The sequence below is a fragment of the Macadamia integrifolia genome, chromosome 7 (assembly GCF_013358625.1).
Source record: "Macadamia integrifolia cultivar HAES 741 chromosome 7, SCU_Mint_v3, whole genome shotgun sequence".
NCBI lineage: Eukaryota > Viridiplantae > Streptophyta > Magnoliopsida > Proteales > Proteaceae > Macadamia > Macadamia integrifolia.
The window spans coordinates 36,530,093-36,557,877 of record NC_056563.1 but is presented as its reverse complement, the minus strand read 5'-3'; the positions used below and the strand labels follow the sequence as shown (position 1 = coordinate 36,557,877).

General features: G+C 40.2%; 2 protein-coding genes across 3 annotated transcripts; one reads left to right on the top strand and one right to left on the bottom strand.

Moving 5' to 3' along the window:
• The first annotated feature begins 253 nt into the window (after positions 1-253).
• On the top strand, positions 254-7,214 carry LOC122083702. 2 transcript variants are annotated; one of them, XM_042651583.1, is made up of 6 exons: positions 254-493; positions 633-699; positions 820-984; positions 1,086-1,280; positions 5,878-5,956; positions 6,054-7,214. In XM_042651583.1, the coding sequence occupies exons 2-6, from the start codon at positions 658-660 to the stop codon at positions 6,329-6,331; spliced, it is 759 nt and encodes a 252-aa protein (XP_042507517.1). In that variant the 5' UTR covers positions 254-493; positions 633-657; the 3' UTR covers positions 6,332-7,214. The 2 variants fall into 2 exon arrangements, with proteins under 2 accessions (XP_042507517.1, XP_042507518.1); XM_042651584.1 differs by having other exon boundaries at positions 254-699.
• Positions 7,215-22,734: 15,520 nt separating this feature from the next.
• Positions 22,735-26,712, bottom strand: LOC122084965 (DNA polymerase kappa-like). The gene is made up of 6 exons (XM_042653374.1): positions 26,450-26,712; positions 24,758-24,930; positions 23,488-23,661; positions 23,181-23,304; positions 22,999-23,099; positions 22,735-22,863 (listed from the first exon to the last, which is right to left on the bottom strand). Exons 1-6 carry the CDS (start codon positions 26,526-26,528, stop codon positions 22,735-22,737), a joined length of 780 nt encoding a protein of 259 aa, XP_042509308.1. The 5' UTR covers positions 26,529-26,712.
• Positions 26,713-27,785: the final 1,073 nt, after the last annotated feature.

Genomic DNA, 27,785 nt, shown 5'->3' with positions numbered 1-27,785 from the left:
GATGCTTGTGACAGGAGTTGATTCATAGACACCCATTGGAGTTACTTGTAGGTTGGCCATTTTTATCGGGCCGGGATTAGCAGAGGTCATGAGGAAGCAAATCCAGGCCAAGCCTGGCCAGGTCACGTAATTGGGCCTGTATTCAAAAGCTGATGGGCTATGGGCTATGGGCTATGGGCTATGGGCTTCACTTCCAGTACCAATAGTAATCTTCCTTCTCCACTTCTCCCACAAGGCCAGGAGGCTCGGTCCTCAATCAAAATGAGAGAGAGAGAGAGCGAGACTCTAGAAAACCCACAGACAAACCGGTTGAGACTTGAGAGTTGTTAAGACTTCAAGAGAGACTCAGAAAATCGAGCAATTTGTTTGCATTTCCAGACCACCCGCCAAAAAACCGTTGAAGCAGTTGGTTTTAACGAAACCCTAAATTCTAACAGAGCTTTAAGAAGATCGAACGCAGAAGGAGATCTTCTCCAGGTGTTCTGTAATTACGGTACTAGGACTCTCCCACATTCTTCCTTTTCCCCTCATTTGGTTTCACTTCCATCGCATAATTTTTCAATTCTCAACCATGATCCATTGGATTATCTGTCAATTTGTATTTCCTCTCTTATTTGATCTAATTTGGCTAGAACTTGACCGAAAAATCTCATTTCGATGGAAAATTCAATCACGAAACGATTGAGCCTCCAAAACGAGGTTTGTGAGCTTTATCCTACAATCGATTTATTTTTTCTTAAGTTGCATCTAAGAGTTCGAAACATGGTCTTCTCAGGGTACTGTGTTTTGATCTTCCATTTATGAATGCTTTGTTGTTAGATTTTGAACTGGTTGAAGGAATTCTCCGAGAAGTTGCAAAGTAGAGCAAATGCTGTTACGTTGGAAGTACATGACCTTGTGGATCAGACTGGCATTGTGGAACAAGATATGAAAAACACCCTGAATTCTTTCAGAAGTTTATTGTATCATCAATCTACATATAATGTATGTACGTCCACTTGATAAGTATATTATCCTCAGAAATGTTCAGCTGGCATTGGAATTTATATTCTTTCGTATCTAAGGTCTAATCTCCTTGGTTTCAGAGAATATCTGGAGAAGAAACATCTGGCGAGATGGAGGAAGATACCGAAAATTTGGGTACTGCAGGCATACCTGCTCAGAGTTACGAAAATGATATTCTGCCCAGATATAAAGAGGCTATTTCTCTTGGATTTAGTTCTTACCGGAATCACATCCAGAAAAGAAACTTAACATCGTCAGTTGGATCCAGTTTTGTTGTAAGATTCCATATTTCTGCATGCCTATGAGTTGTTGCAGACCTTACATTGACTTTTTTAATTTCAGTTGTATGCTTATATTGATTGTTTAGGTTGGTTATGTTTTTGTTGAATACAGAAGTTAACTCCAGTATTCCTGTTATTAATTGTAAGATTTTCTACAAGGATACATTAACATCTTCAGCTAATCATATTGGCAATGCAATATCTGACTGTCTTTCACACTATGGTTTTTAATGATTTTAAAGTGAAAAAGAAGGGAGGTGTGACGGTGTAGGGATGTGATTCAAGTATTTTAGAGGGAAAACTTTGGAGTTCTCAATGTGCACGATTTTATTGAATGCGTCTTTGATTATTTATCATGAGCGGCATTTTCTGATAGTTATGTTGAGGTTACTGTTACTTTATGACTGCTATGCGCTTAAATAGAGTTGGAATGGCAAAGCAGGACTCATGTAGCATTCCCCGATTAGTTGGAATGAGGCTTATTCCATTCAGTTGAGTATCGTGATGCATTGTTCAACAAAATAAACAAGAAAACTAATGGTTGAATGCATTTCTATCATCCTAAAAGTAATGATCTTGAACATGGTTACATGGTTGTTTTTCAGTTTTTCCCCTCCCCAATCAAACCAGCACACATCAATCTAACCTGATAATTGTTTTGGCATTCAGAGAAGACATGCTTATTAAATTGCATCATGTAATTATGTCCTTTATGTGGTTTGACAGTGAACTTAAGGGAAGAATGCTGAAAACAATGATGGAAAAAGAGATACTCCAGGAAGAAAAATCACACACAAACATGTGACCTTTATGTAGTTTGGCAGAAACTGACATGCACGAGTGAAGACTGACAGACTTTCACTAAAATATGAAGATAGCAAAAAGTCAATTGACCCATGGGCCCTGGTAGAACCCAAAAAAGAAACCTCCTATTGTCTCCCAAAATTCTCTCCAACGCATACATGTAGTGGAATACTCCCATATCTAATCCTAGAAATTTTGAACCTCATGCGTACAAAAGAGAAGATTTTAAGATCCATATAAAATAGGAAACTAAGAGAGGATTTTAATATCCATATAAAATAGGAAACTACCAAAGTCACCAAGTTACATGACTTGGTCTTCAAGCCACATACAAAAGTTGGCAACACAATATACCCAAAGTTTGTTTTTATACATTGTTGTTGCTCTGATTTTAACAGCTTCAGCTTTTGGGATAAGCGGTTGTAAAATGGTATTAGAGCAGGGAGGTCGAGTGTTCGATCCCTAGGAAGTGCAAAGGGGTTCTTTGACACTTTCTCCCATCGATGCCACGTGATTGTGCAGGGTTGTGTGTGCATAGGATTGCGTGTGTGTGTGTGGGGGGGGGGGGGGGGTTGATGGGACTAGGGTCACTAGACAACAATGCTACAACCCAAACCCTATATGGTCAAATGCACTGAAGTACAGCAGGTCACCCTTGATTAATAGCGATAATGAGGGTTATGATAGTGCTATCAACTGGGTCAACAGTAGGGATAGACACTGGTACTAAGGTCCACAGAATATAAACACAATCTAAGGGGGTCCCACAGTGGAATCACTGAGTATGGCCACTCACTGCCGGAATTAGGAACTAATTGAAACCTGTGATCCTTAGATCAGAACACCTTCAAATTGACACTAACAGTAGGTAAGTTTGACAATAAGAATCCCTTAAAGTCACGGATACAACTGATGGCCAGAATTGGAAGTGCAGAACCACTCCCAAAATAGCAACCGTAAATCAACCAACAGTATCAACTGACAGACACCTCAGATGGGGCTCAAACTACTGTCGAAGGTAGGACAGTAGGGTCTCTTAAACACTTCAAAGGCAAGCCACAGATGATGGCTGGATGGAGAGTAATGAATTAAGAACATATTTAGTAACTCTGGGGAGAAAAATAGAAGCTTACAGCCACAGGTTTAACCAGGCAACGTATGGGCTTGAAAGTACTATCTATGGAAGAGTATGCGTAGGATACACCCTCCCAAAGTTTGAGCTAAAGTTGATCGATAGCCATTGAGTTGCAGTAGAACTCCATACGAGGCTGCCGCAGGGGTTGATTTTGCATCTCCAATATCAGCCTTCTTTGAAAATAGATGGAGCAGGCTTTTATGGAATGTCGGCAGAAATAACAGAGAACAAAAGATGGTCTCGGTACCTTAAAGTGAAGCTTGTTGCAGGTTTATTAAATAGAAACTTAGGAAGAAGAGAAGATGGAGAAGAAAAGGGGGGGCGGGGGATATGACCAAGGCCTCTCAGTGTCTCACCTATGGCCTTGGTCAGTTTCCCACAGGAATCTCACCTCTTATTGCATTTCACAGTACAATGGCATAAGTCCAAAGCTTTTTTTCATGAATAAAAATTGTTGTTTGAGCTCTAGGGCTCTTACAATTATATAGGATGCTGTCGACAATAAAAAAAATAAGGAAACAAAGCTAAAAAGAACCTCACGCATGGTGTAGGGCCTTGTATATCAGGTAACATAATAAAAGGAAAGATCTAGTATCTTGAAAATAGAAACTAATAAAAGAAATAAGAGCTAGCTGTCCTCCCTCCTCCCCCATGCAGGAACTCATTGAGTGAACACTTAATGGTCCGGAAGTTAGGCCCAAATGGACTAAACTCCCCCCCACCCCCCCCACCCCCACAAAAAAAAAAAAAAAAAAAAGGTTGGCTTGATACTGATGGCCTGCTGGCTTAATGGGTCCAATTATTTCTTTCATCCTTCGAGTTACATCAGGGGGTGTTGATATACATTGTTGTTGCCCTTACTTAACCGCTCAAGCTTTTAGGATAAGCAGTTGTAACATGTCTGTTCTAGAGAATCTTTCCACCTTTTACTTCCTTAAATCTTTCATAGATATTTTGCTCAAAATAGAGGAAAAAGGGGAAAATTTTCTGTACTTGTCTTAACCTTTTGACCTTTAGAAATATCTCCATGGAAATTCATATGCAACAACTGGAAGTAACCCACACCCTGAATGCATTATAACTCATTCAAAATCCATCACTTTAAAAGAAGACGGGGAGGGGGACCTCTCCTTGACAATCTTGCAGCTAGGAACTTTCATTGCTAATCAACACCATATGATGCTCTTATATTAATGAAGGTGTCTTAGAAGTGCCTAACACGTAACTACTATCGAGTGGACAAAATTTGACACCCATAATGATGATGGTGTTTTTAATGGTTCTGCCTTTTCCTTTTAATGGATGAAAAAACGATTATTGAATTCAAATCTTACATGTAACTGCACAGTGGCAGCAGTTATTTAGTTCACTGGGAACTTTCTTGTATTTGTAGCACTCCCTATGGAGTACACTAAAAAACTGCTTGGCCGTTTTGCAGCAGTTAATATTAACTGATTTAACCGCTTCACCACTCACCAGTGATTTGGCTCTTCATAATGAAACCCTCCAAACTAGCATCATCCAGCTATGGATGGTAGAGATTGTTGGATCAATAAAATGTTTTGTAAAACTCAACAGTTCTGCTTTCAATAGTCATTTAAGTTTCAACTTGAGCTTCTCCCTTTGCAATCTACTTTATGCAATCAATCTTCTAGATTATATGTTGCAGACTTGTTTCTAACCTATGTCAGCTGCTTGATTTTTCACTTTGATGGTGGGCATATCTCATTTTTAGCCATTACTTGAGATTTTTTGTCCAAATTCTTTGATTAGTACATCCTTCTGCTTATTTCTAGCATTTTGAAGAAGAGTTGACTTTAGCATCCCTCTAGGGGGAAAAAAGGAAGAAGGAAAAAGGAATCAAAAGAATTTCATATCCATTCCATGTGTGATTTTCTCAATGGTCAGAAGTAAAAAGAATACCTCTCGGTTACTTCATTTCTTTTGGAGCTTCAAGCTACATACTGGAAGGAATTGTGTACTGTTGTCTCTAGCATAGCTTCCAACATAACATGGAGAAATTTCTCTGCCTTTTAAAGATAAAGTGTACCAAGATAATGTTCACATGAATTGGTATTGTACTGCATAACATAAGTTCCAGAGAAAAGAATATTGGCCAAGTTGACATGATTTGCAAATTCTGAGAAAATCAAAGTTCTTCATATTGGATGTCCTCAGGAGTCGGGATATGATAAACCTTCAGTCCTAGATTGCAATAATTTTCAAATCTAAAGAATTTAATAGTGCTTGGATTGCTACTTGCTACACTGGCGAATTCATTTGAAGGTTGGATTCAAATAGACTGTTTTCATTTCTGTTAGTTGTGGTGAAAAAAATTTACCCAACTCAACTCTACTAAGCCTTCTCCCAACTTAATGGGGTTGGCTGCTAGAATCCTGCTCTATTCTACTCTACTTAAAGTATTGTTGCGGTACCTTCCTTGAAATTCCATATTTATCTATTTATGTATTTCTTAAGTAGTATTTAGGAGATCCTTTACCATTTGAGAACCCTTTCCAGCCTTTTGAGTCTTAGCTTGTACATTAGGAGTACTCGTGCTAAACTATAACGTATATATCATGTTTCACCATAGTTGTCTTAACAGATATTCTTTCTGACACTTTTTTATGTCTTTTGCATGATTATTGGAAGACCGGGTTAGTTCATGATCCACTTCCCCATATAATTGGTTCTGAAGAGTATGTTCATGACAATCGCTGTGGTTTAACAGGTAATATAATTTATTGTTGTTGTGGTACATAAATCTAGTATCAAGATTTATAGTACTTTTACTCAATGTGGAATGGGTTTTATTTGTTTTCCTTCAGACACAGAGGATTTGATATTAGAGAGGGAATCACTTAATTTCAGCAACATAACAGAACCAAAAGGAATATTATATTCTGATGGAGGAAGCCTCGGCTCTGATACTTTGTTGAGTGGAGACTTATTTGGGGGAGAACAAGAACCGTTTTGGAAGGCAAGTTGGTGGATCGTCATATTTGTTGTTTTGTCAACATCAGCACATAATTATATGTACCTAGTGCCTTCTTGCAAACCCAGTATGCCTCTGAGTGTATGTATATATATATATATACATATTTAGCACCTGTCCCTCCTGTGGTGTCATAACATTAATTGTCCTAGCTAAGCAACACAATATCCTTTTCCATAATCTGGGGGTAAAAAGAGTTCTGGTCTGTTACTGTGTGAACCTGACTGAGAATAACATCAAGCAGCATGAGGTCATGGCACATAAAAAAATGTCAAGGCTTATAGTATAGCGTGTATGTACCAGAATTAGTGGATGCTGCGAAAGGGAGTGGCGATGCCATACGCAAAAAGGAAGAGACTCATAGAATGGAAGAGGCAAATAGAGCTTTTGCACATTTTCATTATTCCATGAACAGGATCTATATAGAAACATTGATGCGGTTGGGCGAAGGAATATTTAGTTACTTTTTTTTTTGTGTTTGATTTATTTCCTTTTTAAAATAGCTTGGGAGTCAAGTTTATTTGAGTAGGATCTTAGTCTCTAATTTAGAGTAGTTTCCCTTTTCAATTTGTTTCCATTAATGGATGTTATTTTCCTTTAAGTAGCTATGTGAGACGATGGAGTTTTTTTCAGTTTGGAATTGAATAGTTGAATGAATGTTTATGGCTGCCGTGAGGCTTGCATATCTCTCTCTTCTTCTTTGATCTTCTTCTTCTTTCTAATTCTTCATACTTTCCTGCTGTATTTTCCTTTACCTGGAGCTGCTCTGTTTCTGGCGACAGTTGCATCCCTACACAAGCTCATCGATCTCCATAGTGTTTGACCTGTTTGGGCTGAGGCTTTGGTCGAGGGTTCCCTACCCTTGGGCGACCCAAGCCCTTGAGATAGGGCTTGGAAATCTTTCACGGCTGTGAGAACCAACCTCTACTGATACAACCGGCTAATATACAGCTAATACAGCCACTCTAGAACTCCGACACTGAACAAGTACAAATTAAAGAATAACATGGTGAAAATCCACACCGAGTAACAATTGAGTTGAACTTGTCAAATGAGGCTCTAGGTGACTATTTCAAACAATATATTGTCTTGTGTAGCTTACAGACTGCGAGAATTCTCCCCCTAAGCAACATAGCTTGGAGGTTTTCCATATACATCTTCTTATGTAGATAACCATATAAGAACGCATTCTTATATCCATCTGATATAGAGGCTAGTCTAAATTCACAGCTAAGGAGATAGATACACGGACCAAACTAAGTTGAGCCACAAGTGAGAAGGTCTCAAACATAGTTTTTAAGGCGGTAAGGCGACGGAGGCGTTTGAGGGCCTTTCGGAACGCCTTAGCAATAAGGAGGGCATAAAGCGTCGCCTTATTGACTAAAGCGTTCTTGTGTAATTTTTTTTATAAAACCAATCCATTTGGCTCAAATCCTAGTTGAATCATAATACTCATATGCTAAATAAATATTAAAGGTTTATATTCATACCAATGTAAGATATTCATCAAGAAAACAAATCAATAAAGTGAATAAACTAAGTTCATCTTCATCAATCATCAATCATCAATCATCAATCATCATAATATATTAACATATAATATAAATACATAATTATGAAACAAAATTATAAATATAAAGAAAAGAAGACATAAAATATACAAGTATTTATTATACTTACCTCTATGATGCCATAATGAGTGTCTAAGCCCTAAGGTCATCCACTATATTTCTACTCCTGTCAAAGAAGTAATTAAGAACTTAGAATTAAAATACATCAAAAGTAAAAATTGAGATGCCAAATTAAATGGATGAGAAGTGACTAACCTGGGGATTCTTAATCATTCTAAAAAACTTTAAACTTCAATGAAGAAAAAACATAAAATAAACTAAAATGCTAAAAATTTAGTAAACAATGAAAGTCAAATACTTAAAAGTTCAAGGACTCAAAAAACTTTAAAGTTTAAAGACTCAAAATACATCAAAGTTCTAAGACTCAAAGGGAATATTACTACTATAAGGGAATATTAGCCTATTAGGTAATAAGGTAATAAAAGCAAATGCCTCCATTAAAGAGATATGGGAAAATCAAAATAAGAAAAAGAAAAAGAGAAAAATACTCTAGGAAAAATATTAGTAGTGCTCAGATTAACGCAATCTATACAAATTGGAGTCAAATGTGGAGTCAAAACTTGTGCTGCTCATTCATAAGCTCAAATTCAGATAGCCTTTTTGTGAGATTTTCTTTACATAACTAAGTTTTTTCTTCTAATTTCTCCAATATTTTAATAAATATGTTAAGCCCTAATGTTATTTAAAAAAAAAAAAAAAAAAAAAAAAAAAAAAAAAAAAAAAAAAAACTAATCATACGAACAACGAAGAAGGAAGAAGCAGGGAGAAGAAAGAAGAAAAGAGAAAAAAAGAAACTAATCATACAACTACGAAGAAGGAAGAAGCAGGGAGAAGAAAGAAGAAAAGAGAAAAAAAAAATAATCATACGAACTACGAAGAAGGCAGAAGCAGGGAGAAGAAAGAAGAAAAGAAGAAGGAAGAAGCAGAGAGAAGAAAGAAGAAAAGAGAAAAAAATAATCATACGAACTACGAAGAAGGTAGAATTAGGGAGAAGAAAGAAGAAAAGAAGAAGGAAGAAGCAGGGAGAAGAAAGAAGAAAAGAGAGAAAAAAAAAAAAAAAAAAAAAAAAAAGAAAAAAAGAAGAAGAAAAAAAAATAATCATACGAACTACGAAGAAGGAAGAAGCAGGGAGAAGAAAGAAGAAAAGAGAAAAAATTCGCACAAAACATACCTGGAGATGTGGAAGGACACTTCGTTGGAGGTCGCCGAAGGCTGTCGAAGGAGAAGGAGAAGCCGCCGGAGAAGAATCGAAGGAGGCGGCTGCTGCGGCTCACCGTCGGTTAGTTTGGGGTTTTACGATTTGGAGTGGAGACTGAGAGAGATGAAAGCACTTCGTCGGAGATCGCCGAATGTCACCGAAGGCTGTCGAAGGAGAAGGAGAAGTCGCCGGAGAAAGGATCGTCAGACGTTGGGGCCTTGGGGGTTTATGATTTGGAGGGCAAAGTCATAGACTGAGAGAGAATGAGAGGCGCGATTTTTATTATTTTGCTTTTATTTTATTTATTTATTTATTTTTATAGTAAGGGTTTTTATTTTTTATATGGTTTTTGATCCAATGCATCACATGTGCATCAGACTTTATACACCTCCCAATGAGAATATGTAATTTGGAATCTTCATCAAGCAATTTTAAAATTTATTTAAAAAGAAAAAAATTGATCCAATGCATCACATGTGCATCAGACCTTATACACCTCCCAATTAGAATATATAATTTAGAATCTTCATCAAGCAATTTTAAAATTTGTTTAAAAAAAAAAATTGATCCAATGCATCACATGTGCATCAGACCTTATACACCTCCCAATTAGAATATGTAATTTGGAATCTTCATAAAGCAAGTTTAAAAAAAAAAAATAGTAACCGATGATTTGGTCTGGATAAGGTAAGGTGCGTTGCATTGCGGGACAGCATATTCCGACGTATGGTGTTATAAAGTTCTAATTCACAGTAACTTTACAGGAAGAAGCAGATCAAAGCGCCTGATGGACCTATTTTCAAATGTTTCTAGTAATTATGATAGATTGAAGATATACGTGGATAAAAAAAATATACGACAAAAAACATTTAGTCGTCGCTCCTGCGGATGTGATAATGTGTTTTCAAAAAAAAAAATTCAATCCAATGCATCACATGTGCATCAAAACTTATACACCTGACAATGAGAAAATGTAATTTGGAATCTTCATCAAAACAATTTAGTGAGTACATAAGGCGACCGCCTCATGCATAAGGCATCGCCTTTCGCGCCTTAGGCGGTCGCCTTTCACACTTCTCATAAGTCGGTGGGCTGCCTTACTACCAATGGACCGCATTAGGATGCCTTACCAGCGCCTTAAAAACTATGATCTCAAAACAGTCCACCCATAAGTTTGAATATGACCTTTTGAAACCAAACGTGCCCTTAGCCGTTCAACTGAGCCATCTGGATTTTACTCAATGGTGTACACTACGCCTTACCAACGCCTTAAAAACTATGGTCTCAAAACAATCCACCCATAAGTTTGAATATGACCTTTTGAAACCAAACGTGCCCTTAGCCGTTCAACTGAGCCATCTGGATTTTACTCAATGGTGTACACCCAATGACACTGCACAAGGTCCTTCCCTGGAGGCAAATCTACTAGGGTCCATGTTTGTTGAGAAAGCGAGGCATCCATTTCTGTGTCCATAGCCACTTTCCACCCAAGCTAAGCTAACGCCTCATACTGATTTGTTGGAATGGAGTTAGTAGATAAGGAGAAAATAAATTTATGTAGAGGAGATGAAAGGTGAGATATTGAAACAAAATTTTCTATAGGATAAGCAATCATGAATTCTAAGTGTAAAAACAAATACGTTTAGGAAGAGCAACCGGTAAGTCAATAGGAGCTGAAGTAGTGGGTTCGGATTGTGTGGTGGGCTGTGCAGGATCTGAACTAGACTGCATTATCTTCTTAGTCGCTGATACACTTTCAGTGGTGTAGGCAATGTAGCAACTAATCATTAAAGGTACAAGTACTGGAATAGGAGGTGCTTGATTAGTGTATGTATCACGTAGGAGGGGGGAAAATATGAAGTATATTTAAAAAATGTAATAATAGCACTGACAAACTGCTGATGAATAAGAGGGTCATACCCTTTCTGAGTTCTAGAGTAACCAAGAAACACACTGATGTAGGGGGTTCCTAGGTGACTAGGTCTCCTACAAGATTAACTAACTAGGTAGGGTTAACTCAAGGGACTTGGGTAGATAGGACAAAAGAAACTCAGCAAACAAGATTAAGCATGTAAAATAGAATGAGACTAATAAACAAAGTAGAAAAAAACAATAATAATCTAGGCAGAAAAACACATAAACTCTTACTTAAGCTTCAAGTGGGGACATGGGGAAGGGAACAAACGTCATACGAATGTTAGGTTCAGCACAAATCAATCCAAACGCCAAATAAGATATGCAAAAAATCAATGTCCTCTAGCAACCAACTAAAATAGAAAAATCAGCAAAGGTTTTGGAAACATAACAGTGATGAAAATGTCTTAAAACAATGGGTAAAAATAGACATAAGCAAAAGGGCATAGGTTGGTTTCAATGTTAATGGGCTGCAACATGTAACAGGGATATATGGAGGTGGAAGGGGTTTAGTTTAATTAGTTACCTTGTTGCTGTCCTGGTCTGAGGAGTAAAGAAGAAGTCGAAGTCCTCCAAAATAAAGAGTTGCAGTCCAACCTACTTGATGAAGAACAACAATTCCGATTGTTAGGGAAGTTCCAGCAACAACCTAGTTGGGGTTTTCTCGATGGAGATAATCTCTAATGATGGTGAACAATTTCTGCAATAGGGCAGTAGCAACAGGAAAGATAGAAAACAGAAAAGAGAAGGATGAAGGGTGAGAAAGGGAGAAAGGAGAATGAGAGAGAGAGCCGTGAGAGAGAGAGGAGGCATGAAACAGAGGGAGACCGAGAGTGAGAGATGAGAAAAGGGAGGGGAGAGAAAGAGAAATCGTGGGGGGGGGGTTTGGGGGCTGTTTTGCCTTCAATATTCTTCATTAATTAATTTTCATTGTGGCCAATGGGCTTACATAAATAATATGATAATTACTAAAAAGAAAAGGCTAATCTAGGAACATAATCTCAGAAATGAAGAAGTTTTCTAAAAAAAACAAATAGGAATGTTATTTAGTTTCTTATTTAACTCAATGACCTAAATAAATAAAATCCTAGGAAATAAAACTACTACCATATCAGATTTGGTGAGGGCCACACAATCTAGGCAAAATCCTAAAATCTTAGGAATTAAAATTACATATCAGGTTTGGTGGGGGCCACACAATCTTGGCAAAGAAAGGAAGGAGAGGACTCGATCCAGCGTTGGGAAGGTTGGACCGAGCCTTCCTTTTCTTTCTTTTTTTCTTCCTCCTTCTAATCCTCCAACCACAAAGAAGGTTAGGTCTTCTTCTTCCTTCGGCTGTACGTCTTGATGTCCCCATCAATTCTCCCCGGCTTGGAAGAATTCACCTCCGGTGAATTAAAGCTCATGTAATACTCAAGTAGGTTTGGGTTGAGTTGTTGGACTTCTTGCATTGTGATCCAGGTGTTGTCAATTTTCGGACGTCCATGCCACTTGACTAAGAACTCTCTAGAACCTCCAATGTGTGTGGACACAATCCTCTCATCAAGGATTTCCTCAACTTCTTTAGTTCTTCTCGTGACCTTAGGCATAGGTGGTAATGAGGTGGGGGGAAGTGGTTGGCTTGGCTCAGAAGTCTCATTAATGTTGAAAGGGAAGTCTTCAAGGTCATCAAGATAGAAAGGGGTAAAGGTAGAGGTACCATGGTATGGGACTAGGTCTTTAACATTGAAAATATTGCTGATCTCCATGCTAGCTGGTAGATCAAGAACATATGCATTGGCATCTATCCTCTTGAGTACCTTGAACGGACCTGTGCTACGAGTATGTAGCTTGCTCGCTCTTCCCCTAACAATACGTTGCGGCTTGATTCTTACCATCACCATATCGCCCTCTTGAAGCTCTTGTAGCCTTCTGTGCACATCTGCCTTCGATTTGTATTGCTCATTGCTCAGTGCTATCTGTCTCCTTATACCTGCATGCAAATCATGTATATGCTGAGCAAAAGATTCAGCTGACTGGGAGGTCCTAGAACTAGACACGACTGGGATAAGGTCTATGGGTGCCCGAGGCTGGTATCCTGAACAGATCTCAAAGGGGGACAGACCAGTGGTACGGTTCTTAGAACTATTACATGCAAACTCAGCCTGGCTAAGGACTCGATCCCAACTGGTAAGGTGTTTCTCCTATGAGGCAACGTAATAAATTCCCTAAGCTCCTATTGACAACCTCGGTTTGGCCATCGGTCTGCCGGTGGAAAGCGGAGGAGAAACGGAGCTTCGTGCCCATCATCCGCCATAGGGTCCTCCAAAAATGACTAGTGAACTTAACATCCCTATCGGACACTATGACGAGGGGTAACCCATGGTACTTGACAACCTCATTAAAGAAAAGTTTGGCTACTATGGATGCATCGGAGCTCTTAGAGCATGGGATGAAATGGGCCATCTTCGAGAAGCGGTCAAAAACCACATAAACAGAATCATGGCCTCTCGAAGTTCTTGGTAAACCAAGCACGAAGTCCATGGTAAGGTCCTGCTAAGGGGAATGGGGAAGGGGTAGGGGAGTGTACAATCCCGTGTTTTGCTTTTGTTGTTTGGCGGTCTGGCATGTCCTGCACTGACTCACAACTCTAGCAACATCCTTCTTTAGTCCTGGCCAAAAGAATCGGTCCTCAACGAGAGTGATGGTCTTATCGCGAGCGAAGTGGCCAGCGACTCCCCCAGCATGCAATTCCCAGATCAGGAAATCTTGGAGTGAAGTCCTAGGAATGCACAACTTGCTTCCTTTAAAAAGAAAGCCCTCCCTAAGTAGATAGTCCGAGCGGTTGACTGGGTGGCCTTCACTTAAGGAAGTGAACGGCTCACTAAAATCAGGATAGGTGGGGAATTGGTCCTTGACTCGCTCGAACCCTACAACCTCTACACTCATTGCCTGGAGTAGCACACTAGCCCGACTCCTAGCATTTGTGCGAATGAGGAACATGTTCACCCGCCTTAGTGAATCCGCAGCAGTATTCTCGACACCAGGTCTGTACTTGAGTACAAAAGTGTACTCTTGGAGAAACTCAACCCACTTGGCATGCCTCTGGTTAAGTTTCTTTTGGGCACTCAGGTATCTCAGAGCTTGGTGGTCAGAGAATAGCACGAATTCTTGCGGTAAAAGGTAATGTCGCTAATAGCGTAATGATTGGACAACCGCATAGAATTCCTTGTCGTATGTGGAATATCGTTGCCTAGCTTCATTAAGCTTCTCACTAAAATAGGCAATAGGGTGGCCGGCCCTCTTGTCCTAGGACACCACCTATCCCAACACCAGATGCATTACAATTCACTTCGAAGACCTTAGAGAAATCTGGGAGGTGCAGGACTGGAGCTTCAGTCATAAGCTTTTTAATCTCATTAAAGGCCTTCGTAGCACTCTTAGTCCATTGAAACTCCTTCTTTTTCATGCAATCGGTGATAGGAGACATAATGGAGCTAAACCGATAGATGAATCTTCTGTAGAAAGTGGCTAAACCATGAAAGCTTCATACCTCATGAATGTTAGTTGGCTCAGGCCACTCTACAATCGCTCTCACTTTCTCAGGGTCAGCAGATACTCCCTGAGCTGACACAACAAATCCCAGGAAGATGACTTAATCACTCATGAAAGTGCACTTCTTGAGGTTGACATAGAGTTTCTCTTGTAAGAGCACATGAAAAACCTTCTGTAAGTGCTCCAAGTGGGAAGACGGGGTCTTACTATAGATGAGGATGTCATCAAAGTAAACCACAAGGAACTTGCCAATGAATGGTTGAAGCACTTGATTCATTATCCTCATGAAGGTGCTAGGTGCATTTGACAAGCCAAATGGCATGACTAACCACTCAAAGAGGCCATCCTTCGTCTTGAAGGCTGTCTTCCACTCATCTCCAAGCCTAACCCTAATCTGGTGGTACCCGCTCTTGAGATCAATCTTCGAAAAGATCGAAGAGTTGGCCATCATATCCAACATGTCATCAAGCCTAGGGATAGGGAACCTATACTTGATGGTGATCTTATTGATGGCCCTACTATCAATACACATACGGCAGGTTCCATCTTTCTTTGGCGTGAGCAAGGCAAGTACAACACACGGGCTAAGGCTTTCCCTAATGAATCCCTTCTGCAACAGTTCATCCACTTACCATTTGAGTTCGGCATGTTCTTTGGGATTCATTCGGTAATGGGGTAAGTTCGGGAGAGAGGATCCTGGAACTAAGTCAATAGCGTGCTGGGTGTCACGCATAGGCGGTAACTCATCAGGTAGTTCCTCAGGGATTAACATCTCGAATTTCCTCAACAAGGGTTTCACTTCTCTAGGAGCCTCAATGAATAAGCGTGACCTATCAGTATTACTCTGTACAGCAACTAGAGCATAAATCACCCCTGACTCGTGATACTCTCCTTCAAATTGTTGTTGATTTATAATGTTGAGTGTTTTGGTGGGGGTTTGTTTGGATGTACTTCCCTTGTGTTCTGGAACCCTAACTTCCCTAGGGGCACTGGGGGTCAGTCTGATCTTCTTCCCTTTGAACTCAAAGACATAGATGTTAGACTTCCCGTAATTGGTGACATCTCGGTCATATAACCAGGGTCTACCTAGAATGATGTGGGCAACATCCATCTCTAGGACATCACACCACACTCGATTCTCATATCCTGCAAAGTGTAGGGGAACTAAACACCTCAGATTAACGGGAATGGTGGACTGATCAACCCAGGCAACCTTGTAAGGCTTGGGGTGGGGTTCAGGTTTGAGGCCCATTCGAGCAACAACGCTCTTAGCGACCACATTTATGCAACTCCCGCTGTCTATGGCGATGCGGTAGTTCTTGCCCTGATGACATGTGTAAGTGATGAAAATATTAGTTTGTCGCCAATCATCGCTACTCTTAGGTTGTGAGACCATGCAACGCACAATGTCGAGCTTGAGGTCATCTTGGTATCATAGCATGGTTTTGTCTAGGTTTAGGGTAATTAGGTACTGTTGTCCTTTGTTTACATGTCTTACCTTTTGAGGTCTAGTCTCCGTCACCATCTATCCGGGTCGAGTCTGAGCTAAGAGAGCGATACCATAGATTAGATGACACCCTTTTTTTTCTTAAGTTAGCGGGACCAAATAGCATTGGACGTTATTCCCTCCAAAAGCATATACTTGAGAGGGAGATTTCTGACCTCAACATTGAGAGGGCTAACTACCTGTCTCAATTGGAAACTCTGAGTAGACCTTGAGTCTTTGGTGGCAACCGTACCTTTGGTTGCCCATCTCTTTATGTCCACTAGTAGTGGTAGAGCATACCAGGATATGTCTGACCCCCTTAGCACCTCCACCTAGTCTGAGCAACTGGCTGAATTCATGAAAGCCGTTTAAGCCATACAAGAGACATAAGCTGTCCATCTCCAAGCCCTTACCGATAAGTTAGCTGCCCTAGAGACAAGTGCCCAAAATCCTGATGGACTGCAAGGCCGTAACACAACTGGCACTGAACCTAGGGGCAGAGGCCCTAACTCTAAGGAAGTAAACGAAAATAACCAGACTAATGGTTATGACCAGATAGGGGATAACTTCCAAGGCCTAAGGCGTGGTAGGGATCAGGGTAGGGGTCGAGGCCCACCGCCAAGACACCAAACCCAATATGGAGATGATGAGGGCTATGAGCACTATGATAGGGCCTTTGATGTCAGACAGATGATTAAGGTAGATGCCCCTACCTACGATGGTCAGATCGATGCTAGAATCCTTCTGGATTGGATCAAGCAGATGGATAGGTACTTCGATTTCTATGATATGCCAGGGAAGTCCGCTACCGATTTGCTAAGTTTAAGCTTATTGGAGCTGCCCAGGACTTCTGGACAGACCTAGAGTACCAGGAGGACCACCTGGGACTTGAGCCAATCACCACCTGGGTAGAGATGCAAGAGCGGCTTAAGAGGGAATTTTTTCCTATCACTTATAGGCTCCAGTTGTTGAATGAGATGAATACCCTGAAACAAGGGAAGTTGACTGTGACCGAATACATGAGCAAGTTCAATGGATTGAAAATTAGAAGCCGTATTCGGGAGGATGTTGAGCAGACACTATCCAGATTCCTTACCGGGCTCAACTGGGAAATTCAGTCTCATATGGCACCCCACCTGGTGCGAGACGTTCCACAGGCCTTCAGGATAGCCCTTGAGGTGGAATTCTCCATGAGAACTTATTCTCAGAGGAAGAGCTTCCAAGCTGGGGAGTCCCAATTTAGAAAACCACCCCAAGGCTCAACTGGATTCCCAAAACCCCCTGCTACACCACAACATCAATTTGACAACAAGGGTAAAGAAATTTTGGGAGAAGCACCCAAGAGTAGTGGGCAACAATAGTGCTTCAAGTGTCGTGGGTTTGGTCACTTCTCCAGAGAGTGTCCCAATAGGAATCTTTATGTAAGAGAGCAGACCCCTGAAGAAAGTGACTAAGAGAGTTTTCAGGACCATGAGTATGAGGACCATAGACCAGATGAGACCATATCCGATGAGGACACCGAGGAGGCCAGTGACCTCAAGCTCGGCATTGTGCGTTGCATGGTCTCACAACCTAAGAGTAGCGATGATTGGCGACGAACTAATATTTTCATCACTTACACATGTCATCAGGGCAAGAACTGCTGCGTCGCCATAGACAGTGGGAGTTGCATGAATGTGGTCGCTAAGAGCGTTGTTGCTCCAATGGGCCTCAAACATGAACCCCACCCCAAGCCTTACAAGGTTTGCCTGGGTTGATCAGTCCACCATTCCTGTTAATCTAAGGTGTTCAGTTCCCCTACACTTTGCAAGATATGAGGATCGAGTGTGGTGTGATGTCCTAGAGATGGATGTTGCCCACATCATTCTAGGTAGACCCTGGTTATATGACTGGGATGTCACCAATTACGGGAAGTCTAACACCTATGTCTTTGAGTTCAAAGGGAAGAAGATCAGACTGACCCCCAGTGCCCCTAGGGAAGTTAGGGTTCCAGAACACAAGGGAAGTACATCCAAACACACCCCCACCAAAACACTCAACATTTTAAATCAACAACAATTTGAAGGAGAGTGTCACGAGTCAGGGGTGATTTATGCTCTAGTTGCCGTACAGAGTAATACCGATAGGTCACGCTTATTCACTGAGGCTCCTAGAGAAGTGCAACCCTTGTTGAGGAAATTCGAGAGGTTATTCCCTGAGGAACTACCTGATGAGTTACCGCCTATACGTGACACCTAGCATGCTATTGACTTAGTTCCAGGATCCTCTCTCCCGAACTTACCCCATTACCGAATGAATCCCAAAGAACACGCCGACCTCAAACGGCAAGTGGATGAACTGTTGCAGAAGGGATTCATTAGGAAAAGCCTTAGCCCGTGTGCTGTACCTGCCTTGCTCACGCCAAAGAAAGATGGAACCTGCCGTATGTGTGTTGATAGTAGGGCCATCAATAAGATCACCATCAAGTATAGGTTCCCTATCCGTAGGCTTAATGACATGTTGGATATGATGGCCAACTCTTCGATCTTTTCGAAGATTGATCTCAAGAGCAGGTACCACCAGATTAGGGTTAGGCCTGGAGATGAGTGGAAGACAACCTTCAAGACGAAGGATGGCCTCTTTGAGTGGTTAGTCATGCCTTTTGGCTTGTCAAATGCACCTAGCACCTTCATGAGGATAATGAATCAAGTGCTTCAACCATTCATTGGCAAGTTCCTTGTGGTTTACTTTGATGACATCCTCATCTATAGTAAGACCCCGTCTTCCCACTTGGATCACTTACAGAAGGTTTTTCATGTGCTCTTACAAGAGAAACTCTATGTCAACCTCAAGAAGTGCACCTTCATGAGTGATCAAGTCATCTTCCTGGGATTTGTTGTGTCAGCTCAGGGAGTATCTGCTGACCCTGAGAAAGTGAAGGCGATTGTCGAGTGGCCTGAGCCAACTAACATTCATGAGGTACGAAGCTTTTATGGCTTAGCCACTTTCTACAGAAGATTCATCTATCGGTTTAGTTCCATTATGTCTCCTATCACCGATTGTATGAAAAAGGAGTTTCAATGGACTAAGAGTGCCACGAAGGCCTTTAATGAGATTAAAAAGCTTATGACTGAAGCTCCAGTCCTGCGCCTCCCAGATTTCTCTAAGGTCTTCGAAGTGAATTGTGATGCATCTAGTATTAGGATAGGTGGTGTCCTAGGACAAGAGGGCCACCCTATTGCCTATTTTAGTGAGAAGCTTAATGAAGCTAGGCAACGATATTCCACATACGACAAGGAATTCTATGCGGTTGTTCAATCACTGCGCTATTGGCGACATTACCTTTTACACCAAGAATTCGTGCTATTCTCTGACCACCAAGCTCTGAGATACCTAAGTGCCCAAAAGAAACTTAACCAGAGGCATGCCAAGTGGGTTGAGTTTCTCCAAGAGTACACTTTTGTACTCAAGCACAGACCTGGTGTCGAGAATACTACTGCAGATGCCCTGAGTTGGGTGAACATGTTCCTCATTCACACCAATGCTAGGAGTTGAGCTAGTGTGCTACTCCAGGCAATGAGTATAGAGGTTGTAGGGTTCGAGCAAGTCAAGGACCAATACCCCACCTGTCCTGATTTTAGTGAGCCGTTCACTTCCTTGAATGAAGGCAACCCAGTTGACCGCTCGGACTACCTATTTAGGGAGGGCTTTCTTTTTAAAGGAAGCAAGTTGTGCATTCCCAGGACTTCACTCCGAGATTTTTTGATCTGAGAATTGCATGCTGGGGGAGTCGTTAGCCATTTCGATCGAGATAAGACCATCACCCTCGTTGAGGACCGATTCTTTTGGCCAGGACTGAAGAGGGATGTTGCTAAAGTTGTGAGTCAGTGTAGGACATGCCAGACCGCCAAACAACAAAAGCAAAACACGGATTTGTACACTCCCCTACCCGTTCCTCATTCCCCTTGGCAGGACCTTAGCATGGACTTCGTGCTTGGTCTACCAAGAACTTCGAGAGGCCATGATTCTGTTTATGTGATTGTGGACTGCTTCTCGAAGATGACCCATTTCATCCTATGCTCTAAGACCTCCGATGCATCCATAGTAGCCAAACTTTTCTTTAATGAGGTTGTCAAGTACCATGGGTTACCCCTCACTATAGTGTCCGATAGGGATGTTGAGTTCACTAGTCATTTTTGGAGGACCCTATGGCGGATGATGGGCACGAAGCTCTGTTTCTCTTCCGCTTTCCACCCTCAGACCGATGGTCAGACCGAGGTTGTCAATAGGAGCTTAGGGAATTTATTGCGTTGCCTCATAGGAGAATACCTTACCAGTTGGGATCGAGTCCTTAGCCAGGCTGAGTTTGCATATAATAGTTCTAAGAACCGTACCACTGGTCTGTCCCCCTTTGAGATCTGTTCAGGATACCAGCCCCGGGCACCCATAGACCTTATCCCAGTCGTGTCTAGTTCCAGGACCTCCCAGTCAGCCGAATCTTTTGCTCAGCATATACATGATTTGCATGCAAGTATAAGAAGACAGATAGCACTGAGCAATGAGCAGTACAAATCGAAGGCAGATGTGCACAGAAGGCTACAAGAGTTTCAAGAGGGCGATATGGTGATGGTTAGAATTAAGCCGCAACGCTTTGTTAGGGGAAAAGCGAGCAAGCTGCATGCTCGTAGCACAGTTCCGTTCAAAGTACTTAAGAGGATATGTACCAATGCGTATGTTCTTGATCTGCCAGCTAGCATGGAGAACAATAATATTTTCAATGTTGAAGACCTAGTCCCATACCATGGTACCTCTACCTTTACCCCTTTCTATCCTGATGACCTTGAAGACTTCCCCTTCAACATTGATGAGACTTCTGAGCCAAGCCAACCACTTCCCCCCACCTCATTACCACCTGTGCCTAAGGTCACAAGAAGAACTGAAGAAGTTGAAGAAATCCTTGATGAAGAAGTCCAACAACCCAACCCAAACCTACTTGAGTATTACATGAGCTTTAATTCACCGGAGGTAAATTCTTCCAAGCCGGGGAGAGTTGATGGGGACATCAAGACGTACAACCGAAGGAAGAAGAAGACCTAACCTTCTTTGTGGTTGGAGGATTAGAAGGAGGAAGAAGAAGAAAGAAGAAAAAAAAAAAAAAGGAAGGCTCGATCCAGCCTTCCCAGCGCTGGATCGAGTCCTCTCCTTCATTTCTTTGCCAAGATTGTGTGGCCCCCACCAAATCTGATATGTTAGTAGTTTTATTTCCTAGGATTTTGTTTATCTAAGTCTTTAAGTCAATTAGGAAACTAAGTAAATATCCTATTGATTTCTTTTTAGAAAGTTTCTTTGTTTATGAAATAGCATTCCTAGGATATTCTTTTCTTTTTAGTAATTAGTCTCTTATTTATGCAAGGCCATTGGCCACGGTTCCAAATTATTGAATGAAGAATATTGAAAGAAAAGGAACACCCCAACCCCCACGATTTCTCTCTTGCTGCCCCCTCCCTTTTCTCGCCTCTCACTCTCGCCCCTCCTCTCTTTCTCGATATTCTCTCTCATCTTGTCTCTCTCTTTCACTCTCTCTGTCCCTCTCGGTTACTACTTACTGTTGCTAGTTGTACCTGCTGTCCGTGAGTTGCTGAGAGCCCCAACATCATTCGCCAAGCTATATCGACAATACTAAGGATCTCTATACAACCGGCTGGACTTTTTCTTCATCAACCAAAAGTGGACTGCATCTCTTTATTTTGGAGGACCTTGGTCTCTTCTTTTCTCCTCAGACCAGGACAGCAACAAGGTAAATAATTAAACTAAACCCCTCCCACCTCCATTTATCCCTGTTATATGTTGCAGCCCATTAACATTGAAACCAACCTTTGCCCTTTTGATTATGCCTATTTTTTACCCATTGTTTTAAGACGTTTCGTCACTGTTATATCTCCAAAACCCTTGCTGATTTTCTATTTTAGTTGGCTGCTAGAGGACATTGATTGTTTGCATATCTTATTTGGTGTCTAGATTGATTTGTGCTGAACCTAACATTCGTATGACGTTTGTTCCCTTCCCCATGTCCCCACTTGAAGCTTAAGTAAGAGTTTATGTGTTTTTCCGCCTAGATTATTATTGTTTTTTTTTTTTTGCTACTTTGTTTATTAGTCTCATTCTATTTTGCATGCTTAATCTTGTTCGCTGAGTTTCTTTTGTCCTATCTACCCAAGTCCCTTGAGTTAACCCTACCTAGTTAGTTAATCTTATAGGAATCCTAGTCACCTAGGAACTCCCTACATCAGTATCTCACCCGCAGATTCCAGTGACACTTTACAGGACTGATCCTCAGTCCATGATAGAACTTCAACAAGAATTTGAGCATAATCAAATAAGTCCTCTTTGAGTTATTTAAATTTCACCTAATATGGTTTGTCCTCTTTTCCTGCAATCCTGTTGCAAGCTGATCTCCTACTGGATTTCACTGGTTCAGAATTAACACTGCATTATCTTTCTACAAATGATTTTACTGATCGTTTTTATTCCCATCATGATCTAACAGTGTCAAGAAAAATTGTTTATGATTCAATAAAGAATAAATTACCCTCTATGACCCTAAAAAAGATAATTAGTAGTTCCATAATAAGCAGGCCACTTTCCTGAACATATGATCTTGCAAAAGAATATATATAAATATATATATTTTGGATGAATAAATAAATTCAATTCCAAGAAGAAGAATATACAAGGGAGAGATGGGGGGGGGGGGGAATCATGCAAAAGAATATTATTTTAACAAGGTTGTGACTTTATACGAGTGGAAAGGAACCTTAGCAAGTAACCGATTTGGTGCCACCCCAGCACTGCATGTAAGACCAGTCTCCTTATAAACTCCTCTTCTGAGTTCTTCTGCAATCTTTACAATGACAATACAAGTGTCATGAGATAAAAAGGACCATCCAAATGAAAGGACTAGCCAAACAACACGGTATAAAAATGATTTCTGAAAAAAAGAAGAAACGGAAAAGCAATTAGTTATTTAAATACTTACTTCTCCACTGCTAATGCCCCTTCTTTTGCAGACCTCTGTTATATCAAGGTATGCCTCATCCAAACTAGTTGCCATGAAATTGGGATCATATTTCTGGAACACTAAGAAAGATAACATACAAATTAAACCAACTGTAATTGAAACCTTGAACACAGATCAAAGCTCGAAAATAAATATCTAACCTTTTCTAGTTAAGTCGCTGTAATAAGTATACTTTTCGAAATCTATTGGAACAAAAATCAATTCTGGGCACAATTTACGTGCAATGAAACCAGGCATTGCAGCACGAACACCAAATTTCCGTGCCTACGCATTTAAAGCAGTCATATAATATTCTCTACAGAATCCACAGCTGAAATAGAATAACCACCATGCAGTTGTTTAATAGGATACTCAGAGATCAAAAGCATCACCTAAAGGGCTAAACCTGAGTATGTCTCTAGCCTATTAAAACTTTACTTCTTGGGACTTACAGCTAGCAATGCAAACCTCATAATTAGCAGTGGAGAGCATAGACATGCTGCCAACAGCCATTGGCTTCCCCTTCAACGAAGGATTCGCTAATGTCTCAACAGCAGCATAGAAAGCATCCATATCAACATGAAGCCAACTTTTTGAGAGATCACGAGTAGCTTCCAACTCAAAAATTCTTTTATCTGCAACCTGAAACATTAGCAAGATAAAACAAGAGTTAATTCCATTCAGAGCGCATGTAAACCCTAAGATATTTGGAAGGAGGGTTTATTCTTGCAACAGTGTTCAAGTTCTATTTAAAAAGACACAAACCGATTACATGACAAAGAATGAGTAAAGCCATAAAGGATATAAATAATCAAATTTAGTACAAGTGAACCTTTATATATAGTGTACCTGTGGATAAACCCATGCTATATTGGGTCTGGTCATACATTCTTAATATAGGGTTTGAAGTGAAAAAAATAAAAATGAGCATAATAGACCACATAGAGAAAAGGGAGAGAAATTCAGAATAAGAGACCCTTTATGACTCCATTTAAATTTTACCATGTAGCAAATTGGCAACATTACAACCCCAAAATAAGTCAGGTAATGATCAGCTACTACTTAATATATTTCAAATGACAATAACAACCCTAGATAACAAGAGTCCTCATATGAGAAAAAAGATTATCACTCATTTCTAGCTTCCTCCAGAGAAAATCAAAGTCATCTTTGTTTTTGGGTCGGAAGGTCATCTAGTTGAACCCACTCTTCATATGCAGGGCACAATTTGACCATACTCCAATTTCTCTTTACGGACACCAATCAACTTCAGTATGTTCAATTCTGCCATGTTATGGAATTCTTACAATACAGCAATAATGAAGAATACATTATTATCATGGTAATACGGTATAGACATCTAGAACCTGTTGCAGAAACCCCAAACCCTTTCATAAGAATCTTCCACCACCACAAGTGAACCACAAACTTGTGGTAGTGAAGGGAATTCTTCTATGCCAAATGTTGAGAATCCAATGAGAAAAAGGGATTAAAAAGACTCCTTGTGACCAAGGAAATTCGTATCATGAGTTCCTCCCTGAACATCTTGCCTAATAGCATTTTGAGACAAATAAATAGAAGGAAATGTTTCACAAGGACAGTGAATGGAGATTTCGACACATTGAGCTCATCGTTGCGTGAATACCCATTTCCAATGTGATGTTGATATCATTAGTGAATCTATTTGCCTTTTGCACCCTTTGTTTCTGTTATCAAAGAAAATAAGAAAAACAAATACCATTTGATAATGAGACATATCCATTGCTGTGAGCTTTGCACACCGAGCACGCATATTATCAACTTTTTGTCTTATGAAGGCTTCCTTGCGTTCCTCATTCTCAAAATATTTGGATCCTTTGCTCATCTCATAAACTATCCTCTGCACTTTCTCCTTGTCAACTCCATCCATTCCTAAAACATCACAAGCATAAAGGTTCCAATGGAAAGGAATAAAATTATCAAGTATGACTAACTGACCAAGGTGAGAAATGATCTACAGCATCCCCCCCCCCAACTCAAAATAAATAAATAAATAAAGTTTGTTCAAAACTATGCAACCTTGTTACGGCCGTAAAAGAAAATGAATGAAATGAAGCAATCCATAGAAACTTTTCCTTCCACACAAATCTTTATGAAATCCAAATGAAAAATATCCAATATTTAGAACAAATAATGAAGCCAAATCCCTTGATTGAGTGTGAATTATTCAAGATTGTCCCTGTTCCCATGAGGAAAAAACACCCTACAACCCTACAGAGAAGTACAAACTAATTTTATTAGATAGTGAAATACTTGGCACATATAGAATAACTTAGTTACCACCACGGTTTAAGTAATCAGTAATGGTAATGGTCTTGGCCGATACTGATACGATACCAATACAGATCGGCCTGAATCAGCCTAGATCGAGAACAATTTTTCCCACTTTTAGTGGGAAAAAATAGACAGATTTACCCCTGGTCCGTACTGTTACACCGATACGAAATCAAACATGTATTAGTATAGGCACAAACCATGGGTACCACATTCATTGAGGATCCAAATTCATCAGTGTCCAAAATGAAACATCATCCAAATTTTGAACTCCAAAGTCGCAGATAAAATTGCACAAAAAAGTGAACTTCGCCAATTTCATTCGATGCGAAATGAACCTAGGAATGGACAATGACTGGTCCTAAAAGTCTGGGGAGTCATTGAGATACATTAGACTAAGCAGCCGACAATTCTATGGTTTTTGTTCCAGAATCTTCTCTCCCCGTGGTTGAATAAAATAAGAAAATCCGGCACAAAGGGCCATTTAAATACCCTTTTGAGTTGAAGAAACGGTTTTTTCGATCTGATTATGATTATTACGATAAGTTATAAACTGGCATTTGACAGTTGACTCTGAATTGAGGGAGGTATGTAAGTTATAATCACGAATTTATTTGAGAAAATCGGGAAGAGAAAAATTGACAGTTTGAAATTGAAGGGCTAACATAACTGTTTTTTATAGATATAGAAGCTAGCAACACCTAGATCCCAGGTGTTGGACGGAGTTTGAGTTCACAATTTTACAGATGATATTTTAAAAATATAGAAGCTAGCATCGCCTAGCAATCACCATGTGTTACCAATGACGCCTTCAAGCTAGTGTTGATCATTATCGACTTGAGTCGATTTGTTCCAGCAATTTGTGCAATATAATCGGGTCAGTAGGTTTTAGAGTGCTCCATTGATCCGAAGTGGCACCAGAACCAAGGTGGAAGGCGTAAAAGCCGGGTGCCTTCCGTTGAGTAAAGCTTCTAGAATCCAGGGAAAACATCCAGACGGAATCCTTAGATTTGAATTCATCGTATTCGATCAGCAAAGCACGAGTCAGTAAACCACCCCCCCCCCAAAAAAAATATATATTTGGGATATAATTCCAGTAATTTTCCGCTATATTTACCTGCTTTAGCGTTTGTATAAACGGCGTGGTAAGACTGCCATGGCCGAGCTGCTCCGTCCGACTCTGACGTCTCCCCCATGTGCACTTATCCGGTTCTGCACCCTTCTTCCCGTTTCAGGCTTTCCGTTCAGCGAGAAAACAGGGGCAAAGTAACAAGTAGGGCGGTGCAAAATCGAGGGCGGGAACATATGTATTGGTATCTAGTAATAATGTAATATCACTTTACACCCTGACTATATGCAAATTAATTAGTTCCTCCCCTTTTCAAAATAGTGCGCTCCGAATATAACAAAGTGCCCCTTCCCTTTCTCACAGCTGACAAGTTTTCTTTGGTAGGACACGACTTGCAAATGACAAGTTAACTCTTTATATCTTTAAATAAAATATATAGGGTAAGGAGCTGTTTATGTCATTTTGGATGAGCATTTATGTCATCTGACTATATTTACTGTCAATTATGCATGCACGATCATGTATATAAACTTTTACTTATTCACTCACCATTTTTTGTAAAGGAATGATCATAATATATGTGATTTTACCCTTACTTCACAGAGAGATTGTTTCATGACTCGAACTCGTGGTCACTTGATCAAAATGGAGCAATCTTATCATTGCACCAATGTCCATATTCACCTATTTGTCTATCCATTTAAGACAAATCATGTCCAACATGATAACCTTCTTCCTTGATGACGCTACCCACAGTAGAACTCCACCAGTGTTTACATTGTTGGTCCCTTACCTAGATAAAGAGGAGGATTAGTGCATCAAGTCGGCAACTGACATTAAAAAAAAAAAATAAAAAACTTTTAGCCAAACCATGGGAGTCCCTCGGAAGTGTGGTGTTTCTCATGTAAAAATGTATTTTAATAATAACTACGTTTCAAAATACATCCGTTTTGAAATTTTGTTTATGGTGTTTTTCCGACCCACATATTTTGATGCATTTGACTCCTTCGGAAGTTGCTTTGTCTTAAAAGTATGTTTTTGGCACTCTTTCGTTCCACATTTTTATGTCCGACTTCTTGAGAAACTGCTTTCTTTTAAAATACTTTTACGTGGAAACTCTAGTTCAAAAATGAAATTATATGAAAACCGAGAGAGATTAATGTATAAGGATGGAAATTACAATATTGTGCACTACTACTTGCGATTGTTTTATGCGCAAGTAATTGTTTTATCTTGAAGACCAATTCACATTAGACCCGATTGCACCATTAGGAGTATCTATGGTCTTTAGGACAACCTTGTTCAACATAACCTGGTGTTTACACACTCCCAAATCAGATTAGATGAAAATACCCTCAGGAGCATTGGCATGGATCCCAAAATT

Bases quoted from the DNA above. Each gene is read 5' to 3' on its own strand.
- LOC122083702 (XM_042651583.1), top strand. From the start codon at position 658: ATGGAAAATTCAATCACGAAACGATTGAGCCTCCAAAACGAG. The intron at 700-819 runs GTTTGTGAGCTT...CTTTGTTGTTAG, and splicing joins GATTGAGCCTCCAAAACGAG to ATTTTGAACTGGTTGAAGGA. The intron at 5,957-6,053 runs GTAATATAATTT...GTTTTCCTTCAG, and splicing joins CAATCGCTGTGGTTTAACAG to ACACAGAGGATTTGATATTA.
- LOC122084965 (XM_042653374.1), bottom strand. From the start codon at position 26,528: ATGGGGGAGACGTCAGAGTCGGACGGAGCAGCTCGGCCATGGCAGTCT. The intron at 23,100-23,180 runs GTTAGATATTTA...TATCTTTCTTAG, and splicing joins CAGCGACTTAACTAGAAAAG to TGTTCCAGAAATATGATCCC. The intron at 22,864-22,998 runs GTAAGTATTTAA...GTCATTGTAAAG, and splicing joins GGGGCATTAGCAGTGGAGAA to ATTGCAGAAGAACTCAGAAG.